The 19,349-nt window shown below is 35.9% G+C and overlaps 1 protein-coding gene across 1 annotated transcript; it reads left to right on the plus strand.

Annotated features, from left to right (window-relative positions):
• The first annotated feature begins 871 nt into the window (after window positions 1-871).
• LOC115957871 (tryptophan synthase beta chain 1-like) lies at window positions 872-6,102 on the plus strand. The gene is made up of 5 exons (XM_031076211.1): window positions 872-1,265; window positions 3,515-3,871; window positions 4,291-4,733; window positions 4,860-4,954; window positions 5,627-6,102. Exons 1-5 carry the CDS (start codon window positions 939-941, stop codon window positions 5,800-5,802), a joined length of 1,398 nt encoding a protein of 465 aa, XP_030932071.1. The 5' UTR covers window positions 872-938; the 3' UTR covers window positions 5,803-6,102.
• Window positions 6,103-19,349: the final 13,247 nt, after the last annotated feature.

The raw sequence follows: 19,349 nt of genomic DNA on the forward strand, positions 1-19,349 counted from the left end.
TTCTAGGGTCTGTAAAGTTTCAATTTTCAATTATATCCCTTATAAATTTTTGTAATTACTCACTTTTATTTTTAAATTTAAAATATATGTTGGATATAAAAGGTATTTGACAAATCTAAATAAAATAAATATTTATTTGTTAAATGAGTTAGTCGGGTTGTGTTAAGTGGGTCATTTCGGGTTGACACAAATAAATTGGTGTGTCAAACGTGTCTATTACGGGTTATGCGGATTGACCCGCTTATGACACGTTTCTTATCGTGTCGCTTTCGAGTCTACCCGTTTATGACCCAAACCCATTAAGATCCAACCCTAACCCGAAAAAACCCGTATTGGATTCGTGTCGTGTTCACGGGTTGGGTCGAACATTGACACCCCTAAATGGTGAGGCAACCGATGGCTCAACTCATTATAGATGTAGGATTTGTAAGAAGTAATGACCTATTTTCGATTTTTTTTTTCCCTTAAATGGAAGAATGTCAATGTTTAAAAAGTTGTTATAATATCTTGTACCTATTCATCTAAAGAAATAAAAGATTAAAATTGAAGAATAATCTTGTAATTTAATTGGTTGGCACATCTTGAGTGTTTTTAAGGAAAACATTCAAGTTTCAAATAATTTTTTTCTTTTGTAACTATTGAATTATCAAAAATAAAAAATATAAAATTGAAGTCTATTTTGGATGAAAACATCAACCTCTCTTGCTTTCCTTTAATGACAACAATACATTACCCTTGTCCTCATTTCTCTACAATCATAACCTCATACTTATTTGGTCATTCCAAATTTGATCCATTCACCAACCTTCACGGCTTCACCAACCTTCTTACAAATATATAAAATCCTAGTAAAAATCCAAACTGCATGCATCTACCAAACCCTCCAAAGTACAACAAAAAGTAGGTTCATTCTCTCTCTCTCTCTCTCAACGACCAACATGGCCATTTCCACAAACCATGTTTCGTCTCTTTCCAAAACATGTATCTCTTCCTTCACCACCCTCAAAGTCCTGTCAAAACCCAACAATTATTTCCATCTGGGTCGATCAGAATTCAAGCGTTCTTCCATCTCTTGCAACGTCACAGCTGAAGCTTCAACCCTTACCATCAATGCCAAAGAGAATGATTTCAAAACTTTACAGAGACCTAATTCTGTGGGCAGGTTTGGAAAATTTGGTGGAAAGTACGTCCCTGAAACTCTTATCCCTGCTCTCACCGAGCTTGAGGCCGCATATCATGCCATTGCAGTCGATCAAGATTTCCAGGTTTGAAATTCTTTTTCATTTAAATTTGTTTCTATATCAATGATTTCTTTGTGTTTTGAATATTTCAATGGCAAATGTTTCTTTCTCATGTATGTATATACTGATGTACATGATATATATATATATATATATGTGTGTGAGAGAGAGAGAGAGAGAGAGAGAGAGATAATTAGGAAATCAGCTTAATTAATTAATATATTAATTTTTGTAATTGAAAGTGAGATTCTTTACTTGGAACAGTATCAATGCTGCTCCATAATGGCTTCAGTTCCTGCCTTCAACCATATAATTTCAATGGGACACTCAAATGGATTGTTATAAAACATTGAATTCCAAAATCTTTACCATGTAATATATGTAACAAAACAAGATAAAAACTTGACATGTGTGGCTGAGGTTAGGGATGGAACCAGGATTTAGTCTTAGGGAAGCTAAAGTTCTTTGTTCAAGAATTTTTAAAAGTTGGAATTTAATAGTTTAATACTAGAGGTTGACAATGATGCATTATTAGCATTAATTTTTTTTTTTTTTGTATTTTTTTTTAAAAATCAATAATAGATATTTATAATCAAGAGTTTTGTAAGTCAATTAGCACTTCTTTATATTTTCAAGGTCTGACTAGGGTTAGACCAATTCTTTATTCTATCCACATTTTAATTTTTTTTCTTTTTTAGAAATCTATTTATTCTTTTCACATAATTCTATACTTAATAACTTCATAGTGCTATATAAAAAAGATTCTAAAAAAAAAAAAATACAAAAACTGTAGTTAAAAGTTCAAATTCATGTTTAGTATTACATTAATAAAACAACTAAAATAATGGTTAATCAACATCATGCACTAAGCAAAAAAAAGGCTGAGACAATTATTGGTGTCTTGGTTAAGGATTTTTTTTATACTTGGTTAAGGTTGAGGTAGCATAAAGATGTGAGATCTTTTCCTTTAAAAAATTGCCATTTTGAAAAAGTAGTAAAAAAAGAAAAGAAAAGAGATTTGTTAAACAATCATGTGATAATGAACGGTAACTTTGAGTTTTCAACTATGTAAATAATAAAGTTTTTCCCATCACTACATTAATTTAGCTATGACAGAAAGTTTATTACTAATAGACTAATTACACACATGCTCTGGTGGCAGTTTAGGTAAGGCATAAAATAGTAGGTTGTAGTTGTTTCACACGTGTATTACATTTATGCATGCATGCCAAGTGTATCCCAAAGTTAATAAAATATTAAAAATTAATAAAATTCTATCATTCAAAAAAAATAAATTTTTCCACAAGTTGTGTTAAAAGAGTAGTAGCTTTTTAAAAAAATAAAATTTTTTTTTTCATAGATTGAGTTAAAGACACCAACTAATCCAAGTTGCTAGTGATACTAATTGGTGCGTAAATGGAGTGATTAGCAGTATAGGAGTTGTCTCTGTGACTATGGGGTAAAGTTATTTGAGAGGGACAAAAACATCTCAAATGAGAGGTAGAAATTGGGTAAAGATTATTGGGTTTTTGTGATTTGTTTTGCTAGGATTTATAATTGATTTGTTATTTATTTTTATTTTTTACTTAGACTGTTTCCAAAGATTTTTTTATTATTATCTGAATATGTGAATTGTTTTGTAGATTTTCCTTGTTGTTCGGATTTGTAAATTGTCTAAATGTTTAGCTAAAAGTTTTTCTTGATATTCTTGGGACAACAAGACAAGGGATGATTTGATTTTTTTTTTTTTTGGTTTTTTTTTGTTTTGTTTCATGGGTTAGCTTGTAAATTGTTTGGGAGAGGGGGGGCCAAGTATATTAATTTTAGAACCAAAAGTATATTTTTTATGCTAATATATATACTAGAATTGTTTTTTTTTTAAAGTATATTGGTTTTTATTTATTTATTTATTTTTTTCTAACCATTTCTTTATAATATGTTATGAACACTATTTATAATTACAAAATTAATGGAGCTTAGTGTACATTTGGATATACGTCCACGTCTAGCGTCCAGCATTTCATTTTTTTTTATAAAAGCGTGTTTCAGTGTTTTCTAGTGGGTCTCGTGCACTATTCACAAGACCTACAAATCTCTTTTTTTAACAAAACTTTTATTAAATATGGGTCTCACGGTACTATTTATACATTTAAAAATTATTTTGTTATAATATTTTCAATTTTCAGTAAAATAAACGATACTTAGTGTAAATTTTCTTTTTGAGATTTGTTGTTGTCATGTTTATTTTTCTATAATGGTGTTTTTTATTGTAGAAAGAACTAGAAGGAATATTGAAAGACTATGTTGGACGTGAAAGCCCTCTTTACTTTGCTGAGCGGCTTACAGAACATTATAGACGTCCTAATGGCGAGGGCCCTCATATATATTTGAAGAGAGAAGATCTTAACCACACTGGATCTCACAAAATCAACAATGCTATTGGTCAAGTTTTGCTTGCCAAACGTTTGGGGAAAAAGCGTATAATTGCTGAAACAGGAGCTGGTCAGCATGGAGTTGCCACTGCTACTGTATGTGCTCGATTTGGTTTGGAGTGTATTGTCTACATGGGTGCCCAAGATATGGAAAGGCAAGCCCTTAATGTTTTTAGAATGAAGCTTCTGGGGGCTGAGGTTGGTTTCTTTTACTGTTTCAAAGTTTGTTTTAATTATTTTAGAATGAACCATTAGTGCTTCACTTTTGAGTCTCATTTATCTTTCTAAAATTTGTTGGATTTTGTGGTGACAGATAGCATAGAATGAAGTTTCAGTATTTTGACTAGTATGAACTTTTTAAATTTACTTACGTCACAGTAGCATAGGTATGATTGATCTTTGCAGCTTTAGATGTCTTATGGTGGCATGTGGATACCTTTGAGTTGATTTAATACTGCATTGATTAAGGTCTATTGGGTTCACAAGCTTCCTGTACTTAACAGTAAAACTCTTGCTGATATAGGTGGAAAATCCTTTGGCATGATATGTTTATGTAGGCTATATGTAATTTATCCCGGGATTGTGATTCTTATTATCACACTCATATCCTGGTGCAGGTTAGAGGAGTCCATGCTGGGACAGCAACTCTTAAGGATGCTACATCAGAGGCTATTCGAGATTGGGTAACTAATGTAGATTCAACACATTATATCTTGGGGTCTGTTGCAGGGCCACATCCATATCCCATGATGGTCAGAGAATTCCATGCAATAATTGGGAAAGAAACAAGAAGACAGGCGTTGGAAAAATGGGGTGGGAAGCCAGATGTGCTGGTTGCCTGTGTTGGTGGAGGTTCTAATGCAATGGGACTCTTCCATGAATTTGTCGATGACTTCGATGTCAGGCTCATTGGTGTTGAGGCTGCAGGTCATGGATTAGATAGTGACAAGCATGCGGCCACCTTGACAAAAGGAGAAGTTGGAGTATTGCATGGGGCTATGAGCTTTTTGTTGCAAGATGATGATGGACAAATAATTGAACCTCATTCAATTAGCGCTGGGTGAGAATCAACACGAAAAATCTCGTTTCTTATTGTTCATGAATTGTGTCTCTTTACCACTTTGTAGTGTACACAAATTGATTTCTTTTTCTTTTTCTTTTTTCATTTTATATTGATAAAATATAGTTTGGATTACCCTGGCGTTGGCCCAGAGCATAGCTTTCTAAAGGAGAGAGGACGTGCTGAATACCACAGCGCAACTGATGATGAGGCTTTAGAAGGTATGGAAATTATACCTTTTGAGTACTTTCTTTCCGGGTGTCTAAGAACTTTTGTGTGTGTGCGCGCAACCTATGCTGGCATTGTTGAATAGGTTTATAGAAGAATGAATGGGCTCATTCTCAAAATCACCTCCAGTGGTTCATGAAAATTGTGCCTATTTTGATCCCAAATTGAAACTAGTTTAGTGAATTGGTGGTGTCACACGTATCACACACAACTTTATGGTTTTTAAACTTTCATCGTAATAGTTATATCATCAGAATAATGTGTTTGTGAATCAATTGGATAAATTGGCACTAACATGGACTCTACCCTTGATTAGGTATTATTGCAGTTAAAATATGTTTTCTTGGTATCACTAAATCATAGAATCTCCATGATAGTACTCTAAAAAATCCTTCCCTTAAGAAGGTACTCAAATGGGTTAATTGTTGGGCATGTTTAACAATATTTCATCTCATCAATACTGTCAAGAGTTTTGTAGCTTAATAGCATTGCTTGGTCTCCTTTATAGGGTACAAATCTCCGCTCTTCCATTGTAACAATCAAATTATCATAAAAAAGAAAAAAAAAAAACATTTCATGAGTATCCTACTTGTTTGGTGATTTTGGTTGCCAGTGAGTTTTCTTATTTGCAATAATCAGTGACATATTAGTTCTTTCTCATGCAGCCTTCAAGAGAGTGTCCAGATTGGAGGGCATAATTCCAGCTCTGGAGACATCACATGCATTGGCTTACCTAGAGAAGCTTTGTCCTTCTTTACCAGACAAAACAAAGGTAGTCCTGAGCTGCAGTGGCAGGGGTGACAAAGATGTTCACACAGCCATTAAACATTTGCAAGTTTAAGGGTAGCTTTTTTGCCTCCTTGTAGTCTCCAATATCAGGACAAATGGATTATTGAAGCTACTTATATTTAAAATTAAAACTGAGCTCCCCTTCTAATTGGGAAAATCAGTAGGAAACTATGCTGTATGTGGACTGTCATTTTACTAAGACTTTTAAGTCTAATAAAAGTTATACCACATATTGTTCAAGTAATGTCATGTCAGAGAAGATATGTGTTTGTCGAGATCAGTTCTGTGTAAAATGGGCTCCATCCAATAATTGTGTACTTAGAGAGTTATAGTTGTTGTTCTCAGTATAGTTTTCGTTTGCTTAAATTAGGGAAAGCTGTGAGAAAAAAATTGTCAGGCTAAGGACCTTTGATCTTGATACTTATCCAAGAGATTGACTTAAAATTTTCCCAAAAATGATGACTTGCAGAATATTGAAGTGTGATCAGAACAGGTTACTAAAACCATCATTTATAAAAGCTTTATACTTGATTCCAAACACTCCATATTGGCATACAATGCCTTCAATGTTGCCTGATCTATGAGGCATCTTGTATCCTGCCATGTTCGATTTAGCATTGTTGAGCACGGTTGTTGTCAAGTTCTATTGTAATGCATTTGGATGTCATGATTTAAGTATGTGGATTTGGATTTGAGTGATTAAAATCCGAATACTTTATTTGGATAGTTTTAAAAGATCAATGATTTGAATTTACCACATCCACCAAGAATTTTAAACTTTCAGAATCAATGGATTTGAAATGATATCTAAAATTAATATATTTGAAATAAAAAAAACTTTTTAAATTTATTGATTTAAAATTTAAATCCAAATTCAAATTCCCAAACACAACTCACGCATGTCAGAAAGAAGTGAAACAAGTGTTGAGTGTAAAACAAACTATAATGCAGTGTACAAAAGTGGGTAGTTTGACTGCCATTTGTTGGATATTTAAAGCAAACGGGTATTAAAATCCAGATATTAAACTACACTAAACATTATATTCATTCAACTCCCTAGGTATATAACAAATTTTAAAATATGCAGCAAAATTACAAAAGGGGGCCTTGACTGCCTTCATCTCAGCAGAAAAGCAGTGTGCTTATGAAGAAGCCTTATTAAACCTTTCTTCATCAATCTTTTCTTGTGTTTAGAGTCTTCATCTAAAAATGTTCACATAGGCGTCCAAGATTTGTGCAAATCTAAAACAGATCTGGCCTGCAATCATGTAAGAAAATATCTAATGAGATGTTTCATAGAGTACTCTTCTCATATTTGGTAGACCCTTTATAGTTTATACTTTATACATATAAAAATGGGCATTGCATGAGAGTGTCTAATAATTTTATGTCCACATTTTTCGTTTTCTTGCGAAAAATAGTTTTTATGACATTATGAGCCCATTAGTTTAGGCGTTTAGATTGCTTGAAACGACAGTTTAGTGAATCGCAATTCCAAGCATACATTTGGCTAGGCGATATCTGCGGGATTGCGTTTTCAATTCCGCAAATTTTCATGATTCCAAAAATGCAATTTTCCACTATTTTTTTAGCGTCGTGCGATTTGGAAGATTGGGTTGCTTTTGCTAATTGTTTCGGCTGAAAACCTAAATTAGCCTCAACTTCAGGATAATATTTACCGAAATACTAGCCTATCCCTTACCCATATATCTCATCAGCCATTGGTTCTTTCCTCATCAGTTTCACGATATTCACTTTTTTCTTCTCTGTTATTGCTCAGTTGCTCTCTTCGATTATCGTCGTTGTTCTTCATCATGATTTCCAGGTAAACATTCTCCATTACCCATCTTTGAAATTATTATATTGATTTAGGCTTTTGCATGTTAGTTTAGATGACTGATTAAACTCAAAATATTAGAACTTACCTTGTTTGAGGGATTTGTTGTTGCTGCTGCTTCTTTATTGGTTGTGAAGTTTTTATAACAATTTCAAATAGATGGGTTGATCAAAACCGTTTGGATTGGATGGGATTAGCTTTTATTGCCAAGTAAAAAAGATACTAGTTATTATTGCCAAGTTAAAAAGAACACACAAAATAAAAATCCAAAATCCAAAGTTTAAAAAAAAAAAAAAAATGTAAGGACAAATCACAAGCAGACAAACAGAAAACACTAATTTATTGTTAAAATTGTTGTTAAGATTAATTATTTTATGTCTACCAATGCTCTTTTGCCTATTTTATTAATTATCATTATAAAGATGCTAAACTAAAAGACAAAAAATCACCACAATGTGAACAAGCTACACGGTAGGATACTACAAATTTTATTATATAAAACTTACAAATTAATATCACTAATTTTTTTTTTTTAATATTCATGGTTACATCAAATATGTAAATTTTATATAATAAAATTTGTATTAATTTTAACATTTTTCATATTAATTAGTCTAATGGCCACTACCACTTAGCCACTCGACACGAACTACTATCTAGTACTGCTCAAAACTAGAACATTCGCATCAATCTTTGTAAAATGAGAAAAGCTCCACATTGTACTCAATCAACTCCTAAAGTCTTTCATATCAATCTATATATAATTGTGTAAAATCCATCCACAATTACAGTAACTATGTAAATTATCTTGAGGATGAAGGAATAGAGTGGATAGTAAATTATTGTATGTGATGAAAGATAAACAATTAAAAAAATTAAGAAATTTTTTATTTTTATTTTAATGAAATAGAGTTTAGAATAGATAATTTATATGACACCTTTAAATAATGATTGTAGGGGTGATAGGCCCAAGAGTACATATCTATGTATATATTGGGCCAAGGGCCCAATCCGAGGACATGAATAGTCCGAGGACGTGTACACACCTTCCTAAGAATCCATATTGGTAAGTAAAGAGGTGAGGTTTGATCATAACCATCCGAGAAGGCTGTCTAAGGAGGAATACTTCCTCGGCTGAGCAACGCCGAGGTTAGAAGGTGTGGTCTGACACCAGGAGCAACATTCCGGATGATTCCACTGATGAGAATAAGTATCCAGAAGGAATAGGACAGGGGGAGGCTATGAAATATCTCAAGGGAAAGCTGCTACCACATCATTAAATGCTTTACAGCTAACTTTCTTGTTGCATTAATGTGGAGAAGACCCTTGAATAGTGCTGTCTTTGCTGCCTCAACGCACAGAGGGTTTAAGAAGGTGTTCGATGGGACAAGCACTCAAGTAGTGGTTTAGATGAACAACAAGTGGAGGGCAAAGATCGTCTAAAGAGAACTATATAATGCAAGAGACCCTCCATGAAGAAGGGATCGAGAGGTTGAGAGAAAAACACTGTAACAATTAAGAACTGAACTTGTAATCAAATTTGAGAATCAATATATAAGAATTGATCTCCTTGGACTGTGCCGATGTCGATTTTCTTTAGTTTAAACTTGTCTACCTTCATTTTCTTGCCATCAAAATCCATTTTACTTGTTGTCCAATTCACTAAACCCCAGTTTTCCAACCCACTATTTACAAATTCATTGTTTTGAGTTTTTGGGCCTAAGTCCATCCACTTTTTAGGCTAGGGATCCAAATCTGGTCCTTACAGTGATTATGTAAATTTTTTTTTGTTTTTAGAAATAGTTTCAATTTATATCGTCCACTATTGATAATTATTCTTTATTATCAGACAAAGATATCGAAAAGGAAAAAAAAAAAAAAAAAAGCACAGGCACAACTATTATCATTCAACAAAAGACGATAGAAATTCTAACTTTCTTAATTAGTCTATCACCTAGTGTAAAAATGTGTTCCCCCCTAGATCGAGGGTTTTACATGGAGTCGCCACTTATTTAATTTAAAAGGAAAAACAAGAAAACCTTTAATGAAAAATACTTCTGTTGTATAAATGTATATGACAATTTACATCAAAATTTGTAACAAAAATTTACAATGCTTTTTGTCCTAGATACAATCTAAGAAAAGTAAATTACATTGCTTTATTTCCTAGTTACATTCTAAAAAAAAGTAAAATTGTAAATACAAGAGCATTGTCTAGAACCCTTGATCTTGGTTCGGAGGCTAATTTACGAGATGGGAAGGGATTAAGCACCCACTCGCCCGGTAAAACTGGTCTCCTAGGTTAAGGTGGCCAATATCATGTCATGTCAAACAAATACAAAGAATATGTCATATAAACATGTGATTTGCAGGAAGTGTAAATAAACATATGTTAGGGGAATTTGACATAAAGAGAAAAAATAAAAAATAAAATAAAACTTGTTAGATAACAAAAATGAAGGTAATGGCATGTTCATCCAAGAGATCAATATAAATAAATAATTCCTAGCCTAGACATGTTTATCTAAGCATGTAAGGGAAAAACAAAATTGTCATGTTATTTGTCATCAACATAATTGCAAAGAGAAGCAAATAAAAATAAAACCTTTAAGCATATTTGATCATCCAAGCAATTATGAAGAGAAGTAAAGGAAAAACCCTAGACATGTTTAGCTAGACAAAATCAAAATTCTTTGACATGTTTGTTCAAGCATTTAAAAAATTAAAACAACTACCTAGACATGTTCATCTAAGTATTAAAGAGAAAATTGTGTTTTAGCCTAGAAGTGCTCATCTAAGCATTCAAAAGAAAATTGTGTATTGGCCTAGAAGTGTTCATCTAAGCATGTAAGAGAAAACCAATAAGACATAGGCATGTTCATCCAAGCATAGCATAAAAGAAGTGAATAATGATTTGTAAGCATTTATTCTAGCATGTATAAAGAATTAAAAAAGTTAACTACTTACCAGCATAAATTAAAAGGGGAAGTGATCACTTAAAGGGCTAGGGAGAAAGTAAGGAAGTACTCAACTACAACCAAAGTAAGAACAATGGTTGCTTAATAGCTTTTTTTTCTGCTTTCTCACTAGCTCTCCAGAGGGAATTCGGGGTCCAAAGAATGGAAGAGGTCTTCTCTATTTATAGGGGAAGGGATGGCTTAGCTTTAAAGCTAAGTTATTAGCTTTCTTCTGAAGCTAAGGGAGGAGATAACCTGTTTAAATGAGCTGGGGACGGATTTGGTGTTGATCCCTGTAAGGTTGAATTTATTCAACCATCTAATTGGCTTTATTCCGTGCCAAATTTGCTTGTAATTCAGCATTTAGTAACCCTGTATTTAGGTGGGTTTGATGTAAGGGTAGTGAGTGAGATAGAGTGAAGATTGCTCAAGAGTGTGCAAGAAAACAGAGACTCGCGGCTGGGACTCGCGGGTGACTCGCGGCTGCAAGCCGCCAGACGCAGCACACGTGCCAAGCATGCTGGAAGATGAACAGTCATGCTAATTGGAGCACTACAGGACAAAACAGGACAACTGGCCATACGGTTAACTCGCGACTGGATCTCGCGACTTGGTCAAGCCGCGAGGTCAAGCCGCGAGCCACCCCTGTTTTGTAAAACCTGACGTTTCACATTCCTCTCCCACTCTAGTATAAATACCCCTTTTACCCACGATTGAAAGAGAGCTTCCAGAGAGAATTTTGAGAGAGAAACCCTAAAGAAAAACAAGATTGATTTACCCACAATCTATACCTTAGAGTCTCTTCAAATTCCTCAACTCTATTCCTCTCCATTGTCAAATCCTTGAGAGGCATTATACCAAACCTGGTTCTCACCATCATCATCACTGTGAGACAGTTATTTGGATTTCTGGGAAGCAGTTAGGAAGGAACCAATCTTCATTGGTTGATGCTACGGTCTAGTAGCGGAATCCGGGAAGCTAGAAAAGAAAAAGGTTCGGCGCAACCTCGTTGGAGCAAGAAGCTTGGAGGGCTTAGGTGCACTGGGTAGATTAGGCTTGGAGGGTCTATTGCTGTCCTTGTATCCCAACTGTATTTTCTAGTGGATTGTTTACCGCTTGGAGGGCGGCGGAGAGGTTTTACGCTGAGGGCTTCGGTTTCCTCTTCGATAACACATCGCGTGTTGTCTTTGTGTTTGCATCTTCCTTCCTCTCTATCTTTGCATTTTTATTATCTGCTGTGGATTTTATTTTGTTATGGCTTAGATAGTTTTTAACCAATTTCATATTATAGCATATGTTAAGTTTCCGCACACTAGTTGTTTGACATATTGCTTGAATTGGTTAAGTTGTAATTTGGGGGTCTAAACGTTCAAAGGTGTTTTTACACGTTTTTGAACTTTCAATTGGTATCAGAGCGGGTACACTGCTATTGGTTTCATTACCATTGTGTGATCCTTGACTCCCTTTTGAGATGGATAGGTCTCAATCCCTAAATGCACCTCCATATTTTGATGGTAGTAATTATGCTTTTTGGAAGGTTCGCATGAGAGCTTTTCTGTGTTCTATTGATGAATCTGTTTGGGATGCTGTTGAGATTGGTTGGACCAGACTTGAGGCAGCCAAATCCACTTGGGATAAGGCAGCACTTGCTGCATCCAATGCTAACAGTAAAGCACTCAATGCTATTTTCTGTGGTGTGTCTCCAGATGAATTTCACAGGATTTCTCACATTACCATTGCCAAAGAAGCATGGGAGATTTTGGAAACCACCTATGAAGGCACGAAGAAAGTGAAGGACACCAAGTTACAAATGCTGACCACCCGGTTTGAGGAGCTCAAAATGAGTGAGGATGAGTCTTTTGACTCTTTCTATGGGAAGCTAAATGAGGTGGTTGTCAGTAAGTTCAACTTGGGGGAGAAAACGGAGGATTCAAAGATTGTAAGGAAGATCCTTCGATCATTGCCGGAAAGTTTTCGTGCTAAAGTGACAGCAATTGAAGAGAGCAAGGACCTTGATGACATCAAAGTACAGGAGCTGGTGGGTTCTCTGCAGACTTATGAGATGTCGCTGCCCAATCAACAGAAGAGTAAATCTCTTGCTCTAAAGACCATTAATGAGAAGGTGGAAGATCAAGACTCATCGGGAGAAGATGTGGTTGACAAAGATGTTGCATACCTTGTCAAAAATTTCAGAAAGTTTTTGAAATTCAAAAATAATGGCAAATTTGATGATAAAAGAAAATTCCAAAGTTCTGGAAGGGAGAAAAGGGATTTCAAAAAGAAAGATGGAAAAGAATTCCAACCCACACAAGGTGTCACTTGTTTCGAATGTAACAAGCATGGACACTTTAAGAAGGAATGTCCGAATTATTTGAAATCGAAAAGTAAAGTGTATGCCACGACATTGAGTGACTTGGATTCATCTGACTCAGAATCAGAAGAAAGCTGTGATGGAGAGGGGAACTATTCAGCTTTTATGACTATTGCTCATGTTGAGTCTTCTGATGAGTTGAATCTGCTTGTACAAGACCTTGGAGAACATAGTGATGATGAATCACTAGGAATTGTTGAAGAATCAGATGCTGAAGAAGATGAAAGCACAGCAAATCTTCAAGAGAATTATAACATACTCTTGGAGAAGTCGGGTGAGTACACAAGGGTGGCCAAGGCTGCTGTGAGAAAAATGAAGAAGGCTGAGGAGGACTACAAAAGTCTCCTAATCCGATATAGGGAGGCCAAATGTGAGATAGAAACATTGAATGGTGAGTTGTCCGAAGCTTACATAAAAGTGAGATTTCTTGAGAATGAGGTTGTGCAAGCAAATGCTAAAATAGAGAGGGTCACCACCAAGAAGCTAGATGATGTTATCTCATCTCAAAAGAGCTTTTCAGACAAATCCGGATTGGGATATACCGGAGGAAGTAGTTCATCTGGAAATGTCACTAAAGAAGTGAAGTTTGTAAAGGCCAAAGATCCAGTTGTAGCTGACCTTACTGGTGAGAAACTCGAGGTGGAGGAAAAGAAGAATGTGGTGAACTAACGGATGCTGAATCCCCGTAATCAATCTGTGGGCAGGTCTGAATCTCGTGCCAAGTCACGCCCACGACCACAAAGAGGTCCTAGAGCGACTTATGTGTGTCATTATTGCGGACTTCAAGGGCATACTCGACCAAATTGCCAAAAGCTGAGAGCAAAGAACAGTGCAACTCCTCAAAGGTCAGGAGGACCTAGAAATGATAGAAGAATTTGGGCAGGTGATCAATCTAGAGATGAGAATGGTGATCCCGGAATGATGAACGTGATGAAGATGATTGGTGCATTCACCAACTGCTTGGAAAGCTTCTCACGAAGGTTTGAAAGCTCTAACTCCCGTACCCAATCCTATAAGGAAATCACCCCAAACGCAAGTGACGTGTGGGTGAAAAAGGGTACTCATGCATAAGCATTAGAACATGTCCATGCATTAATACTTCCTATGCTTTGTGACAATGTTTGTTTGTTTTGCTTGCTGTTTTTGCTATTGGTTGTTTGCTTGTCTTCTTGTGCATATTTTTTATTTTTGTCTTATCAATCTTTTTGCTTCTTGTGTCAAAAATCCAAAAATCACATAAAAATTAGAAAATCAAAAAGCTTGATTGACTTTGTTGAGTTTTTGTCTCAAAACTTGTTTTGCCTTGTACCTTTATGCTAATGGCTTTGTGCATTTTCGAGCATTGCTTGTTTTCATGCACTCATATCACTGTGGGAAAAATCTTGAAATCTATGTGATTGTTGTAAATAGATCTTCAAACTTGTCATGAATGATTAGTGAATGGTTATGTTGATCTTGAGACATGCATAGACTTGTGTCTATATATCTTCCCACTATTTATTTTTGTTTTGCTAAAAAGAGTTCACCAAATGTAAATCTCCAAATGAAAAGAGATATTGAGCTGCAAAAGCCTGTCGCACATTCTAGCATTTGACTAGGAAAAAAGGTAAGCGACCTTATATTAAAGTGAATGTTTATTCAAAAAAACCAAAGGCTTATTCATTAAAGTGAAATATCAAATATCACTCTCACAATGAGAGGTGATTGACTCAAAAGATCAAAAAGATCAAATGTTATGATTGAAAGTGGAGTCAAATGTAAAGCTCCAAATTATGTTATCAAGTTTTGTGAGAGGTCATATATACATACTTCTATAATTGAAATGGGTCACATGATCTAGTGCTAATTGTGTATGTCTTGGTTGAATTGATCATTGAAACTTCACATTAGACTAAGGACTATCTCATTGTTGATATCCACACACAACACACAAGTTTATGTTCAATAAATGCCATATTCATTTGTGTGATTGTACTTGATAAAATGTGTTTTCACATGCTCAATCTTTGTTAAATCAAGTACAAAAAGATTTTTGAGTGTTTTAGGTGTTTTTGGAAAGTATTTTGTTTGAAAAATCTGAAAATTTCAAAATTCCAGTTTTGCCCTGTTTTGGCGGCTCAGTCGCGGGTATGTCAAGTCGCGAGCCTTAGTCGCATCTTCGCTGGTCATTTTTGGCAACTTGTTCGCGAGTGGAAGGTCCAGTCGCGAGGTTCACTCAGAAATTTTCGCGGCTCATCTCGCGACTCACTCGCGGGTAGACCTTCCAGTCGCGAAAAACACTTAGAAGAATTTTGCAAATTTTTGTCCTTAAGTGTTTTGGTGGCTTGAACTGGCGACTGTGTGGCGACTTAATTAAGTCGCGAAAATCGCGTGTTTGGCAGAAACAGGAGCAGTTTTTAAATCTTTTTCAGTTTTCCCTCGAACTTTTTGTGACTGTTCATCTTTTCTCTAAACTTTCTCCCTCCCAAACACTCCGTGCTCCCATCTCCAATCTCCATTGTTGCATTCTTTCAGCTCAAAATCTTCAAGTCTCAGGTATGGGTTTTCATTTTTGAACTCATTTCTACTTGATTTTGTGTTTTTCCCTTTGATTTTTCACATCTGTTTGTGTTTTGGAAATGGGTTTGTGTTTCGGATTTTGCTCCTTGTTCATGCTTAGCTTGCGAATGCTGCTGCTAGAATTTGTTTTGATCTTAGTTGTTTCCTTATTGCTCTTCATCCTGTGCTTAGCTTAGTGTGTTTTTTTTCTGATCTTGAGCTGTTATGTTGATTCAAAATGTTCCGTTGGATGTTGTGAGTTTTATTGTGCTGAATGTGCATGCTCTTTTGTGTAAATCCATTGGGTGCATTTGTTAGTTTCACAATGCTGTGCCATATCATTTTCCATTATCTGTCTTATTGACATATATCTGCCTTTAGGATAGTTTCTATATCTGATGATTTTATATGTGTTTCCTATCTTAGGCTTGTTTATCCATGTGATTGATCTAAGTAGCTTGTGTTTAAATGTTCTAAGTTCATTTGTATGGATGAAATCTCTTTGTTAATTACATGGTACTGACTAGTTCTGCACATATATTGTTCTATGCTGTTGTGGCCTCTTCTGATTGTTCACAGATGGCTCCCTCACCTCCGAAGAAGAAAACACCTGCAAAGAAGGCTGAAAAAAGATTGAAAATGGATTCTAAACTGTTTAGGTCAGTTCATCACTTTGAGAGATACAAGGATAACTTCTTGAAAGCAGGAATTATTCAAGAAAGATTTGTAGATTTGGAGGACTTGAGACAAACCTTTATCCCCAGCTGTTTTGAAGGAAGAGGATGGGAAAAATTTCTGAGTGATTTTCCTGTAGTGTGTGAACCCCTGATTAGGGAATTTTACTCAAATGTTGTGATAAAGGAGAATGAGTTAAGTTGCTGGGTTAGAGGTAAGGAATTCATTTTGGATTCAAATGTCATAGATGATGCATTAGGCCTTGAAGGATTAGAAGATGAGGAATTTATCAACTACAAGGATAGGAGTGTTTCTATTGAAACAGTTCAACAAAGGATAGGTGGGCAGAGAGAAGGGAAATGTTTGAATACCACTGCCTTTCCAGTGGACATGAGGTGTCTAACAATCATCATGATGTTTAACCTCTATCCCATTAAGAAGTTGACTACAATCAATTGTGCTAGAGCAATCTTTCTGATGGATCTCAAAGAAAAGAATTTCATAGACATAAGTTCCCACATATATGACACCATTGTGGATGAGACAAGAACAACCTCTAGGCCAAAATTGATCTTTCCCAATTTGTTGATGAGGATTTTTAGAAGGAAGGGTGTTCCTATCCCTCAAGACATTAGTCCCATGTCCACACCTTCTGCAATTAACAAGCTTACCTGCAAAAGGATAAGTGTTAGGCTTCCAGGAGAAGAAGATGAAGGTGATGAAGGAGAAGGTGTCCCAATGGAGACTGAAGTAGAGGCAGCAGGGCATGCATCAACCTCAACACCCAGGAGGAGTGGCAAAAGACCCAGAGCATCAACTTCTTCAGATACACCTCCAGATGCTTTCCAAATCATTCTGGAAAGACTTGATGGGATCAGAGAAATCCAGACTGAGCACTCTGAGAGGATGAGAGCCATGCAGGACCAGATTGATGTTTTGTCTGCAAAACTTGACAGCTTCACCACTCAGCCTGCACAGTGACCCTTTGGCCATTCCTGTCAAAAAGGGGGAGATGTTTCTGTTGATAATGACATTGATGATTGAGAAGCAGAAAAGCAGCTCTTAAGGGGGAGTAATGTGTTGAGGGGGAGTTGTCAAATTCAAAGACTTTGTTTATATATGTTTATGTTTTGAGTACTCTTAGTGTTTTTATGGGTTTGATACACTGTGTTTTTGGTGTATAGTTAGTTCTAACTCTTAACATATACTCTTGGTTTAAACTTTAATATATTTTGATGATGTTATTCAGGATGTTTAGTGTTTGTACCCATGTGCTTTTGTAAGCTTTTAGGGTTTATGTTTTATGCATAGTTTGTAGGCTTTATGGTATGTACCTTACTTAATGCAGCCTTTATGCTATGTTGAAATCAGTACTTTAATCTAAATGTTCTGCATTTTGGTTTATGTACTGTCACTCTTGTGCCCTTGTAGGATTGTTCCTAGATGCATATACCTTGTGTGTTATGCATTGGTTGAGTGTTGAGCATACAAGTGTCTTGCCTTGTGCTTGTTAACTTGTATGTCCTTATGTTCATTTCAAGTGTGAATGAGCACTGTGATCACTACCTTGTGGTGTTCACTTGGTTGATCAAGCTATGATTTGTTTCTTAACTCCATCTTTGCTTGATCACATATTGCCTGTTTCATATGCATTTTATAATTTTCTGCTTACAATGATCATGGTGTATTGTTGTGTTTCAGGAGTATTATGTTCTTCACAGCTTCTAGAGTTAGGTGTGAGTGAGTTTTGTTCAACTGTTCCCAACTCACATGTTAAGTCTAGAGTCTGTTTTAGGGTTTTGTCACGGAATAGCCAAAGGGGGAGATTGTAAGGTTGAATTTATTCAACCATCTAATTGGCTTTATTCCGTGCCAAATTTGCTTGTAATTCAGCATTTAGTAACCCTGTATTTAGGTGGGTTTGATGTAAGGGCAGTGAGTGAGATAGAGTGAAGATTGCTCAAGAGTGTGCAAGAAAACAGAGACTCGCGGCTGGGACTCGCGGGTGACTCGCAGCTGCAAGCCGCCAGACGCAGCACACGTGCCAAGCATGCTGGAAGATGAACAGTCATGCTAGCTAGAGCACTACAGGACAAAACAGGACAACTGGCCATACGGTAACTCGCGACTGGATCTCGCGACTTGGTCAAGCCGCGAGCCACCCCTGTTTTGTAAAACCTGACGTTTCACATTCCTCTCCCACTCCAGTATAAATACCCCTTTTACCCACGATTGAAAGAGAGCTTCCAGAGAGAATTTTGGGAGAGAAACCCTAAAGAAAAATAAGATTGATTCACCCACAATCTATACCTTAGAGTCTCTTTAAATTCCTCAACTCTCTTCCTCTCCATTGTCAAATCCTTGAGAGGCATTATACCAAACCTGGTTCTCACCATCATCATCACTGTGAGACAGTTGTTTGGATTTCTGGGAAGCAGTTAGGAAGGAACCAATCTTCATTGGTTGATGCTACGGTCTAGTAGCGGAATCCGGGAAGCTAGAAAAGAAAAAGGTTCGGCGCAACCTCGTTGGAGCAAGAAGCTTGGAGGGCTTAGGTGCACTGGGTAGATTAGGCTTGGAGGGTCTATTGCTGTCCTTATATCCCAACTGTATTTTCTAGTGGATTGTTTACCGCTTGGAGGGCGGCGGAGAGGTTTTACGCCGAGGGCTTCGGTTTCCTCTTCGATAACACATCGCGTGTTGTCTTTGTGTTTGCATCTTCCTTCCTCTCTATCTTTGCCTTCTTATTATCTGCTGTGGATTTTATTTTGTTATGGCTTAGATAGTTTTTAACCAATTTCATATTATAGCATATGTTAAGTTTCCGCACACTAGTTGTTTGACATATTGCTTGAATTGGTTAAGTTGTAATTTGGGGGTCTAAACGTTCAAAGGTGTTTTTACACGTTTTTGAACTTTCAATCCCCATTCAAATTTTGAAATGATGCTGCACCTGCTTCGTATTTTTGCTCCAATTTTCCACTCAAAATTCCTATTGATTCAAGATGGGTTTTTTTTGAAAGGAAATTCAATTATCTACAACTTTTTCAGAAATAGAGAAAGCCAAATTTCAACGTTATCCATTCCAAAAATGTGTTTCAAATTGCTGCTGAAAATAGTAACATCTTTTGAGCATTTTTGAATTTTTTTCATAGGCTGTATCTGTTTCTTTACCCAATTTATTTTCCAAAAATATTTCTTCTGAGGCAAAGGGAAAGGAT

The sequence above is a fragment of the Quercus lobata genome, chromosome 8 (genome assembly GCF_001633185.2).
Source record: "Quercus lobata isolate SW786 chromosome 8, ValleyOak3.0 Primary Assembly, whole genome shotgun sequence".
Lineage (NCBI taxonomy): Eukaryota > Viridiplantae > Streptophyta > Magnoliopsida > Fagales > Fagaceae > Quercus > Quercus lobata.

What these genes read in the sequence shown, in the direction of transcription:
- LOC115957871 (XM_031076211.1), top strand. Translation starts at nt 939, where the DNA reads ATGGCCATTTCCACAAACCATGTTTCGTCTCTTTCCAAAACATGTATC. An exon ending in CAGTCGATCAAGATTTCCAG is followed by an intron (nt 1,266 to 3,514) that starts GTTTGAAATTCT and finishes TTTTTATTGTAG; the next exon opens with AAAGAACTAGAAGGAATATT. An exon ending in CCTCATTCAATTAGCGCTGG is followed by an intron (nt 4,734 to 4,859) that starts GTGAGAATCAAC and finishes GATAAAATATAG; the next exon opens with TTTGGATTACCCTGGCGTTG.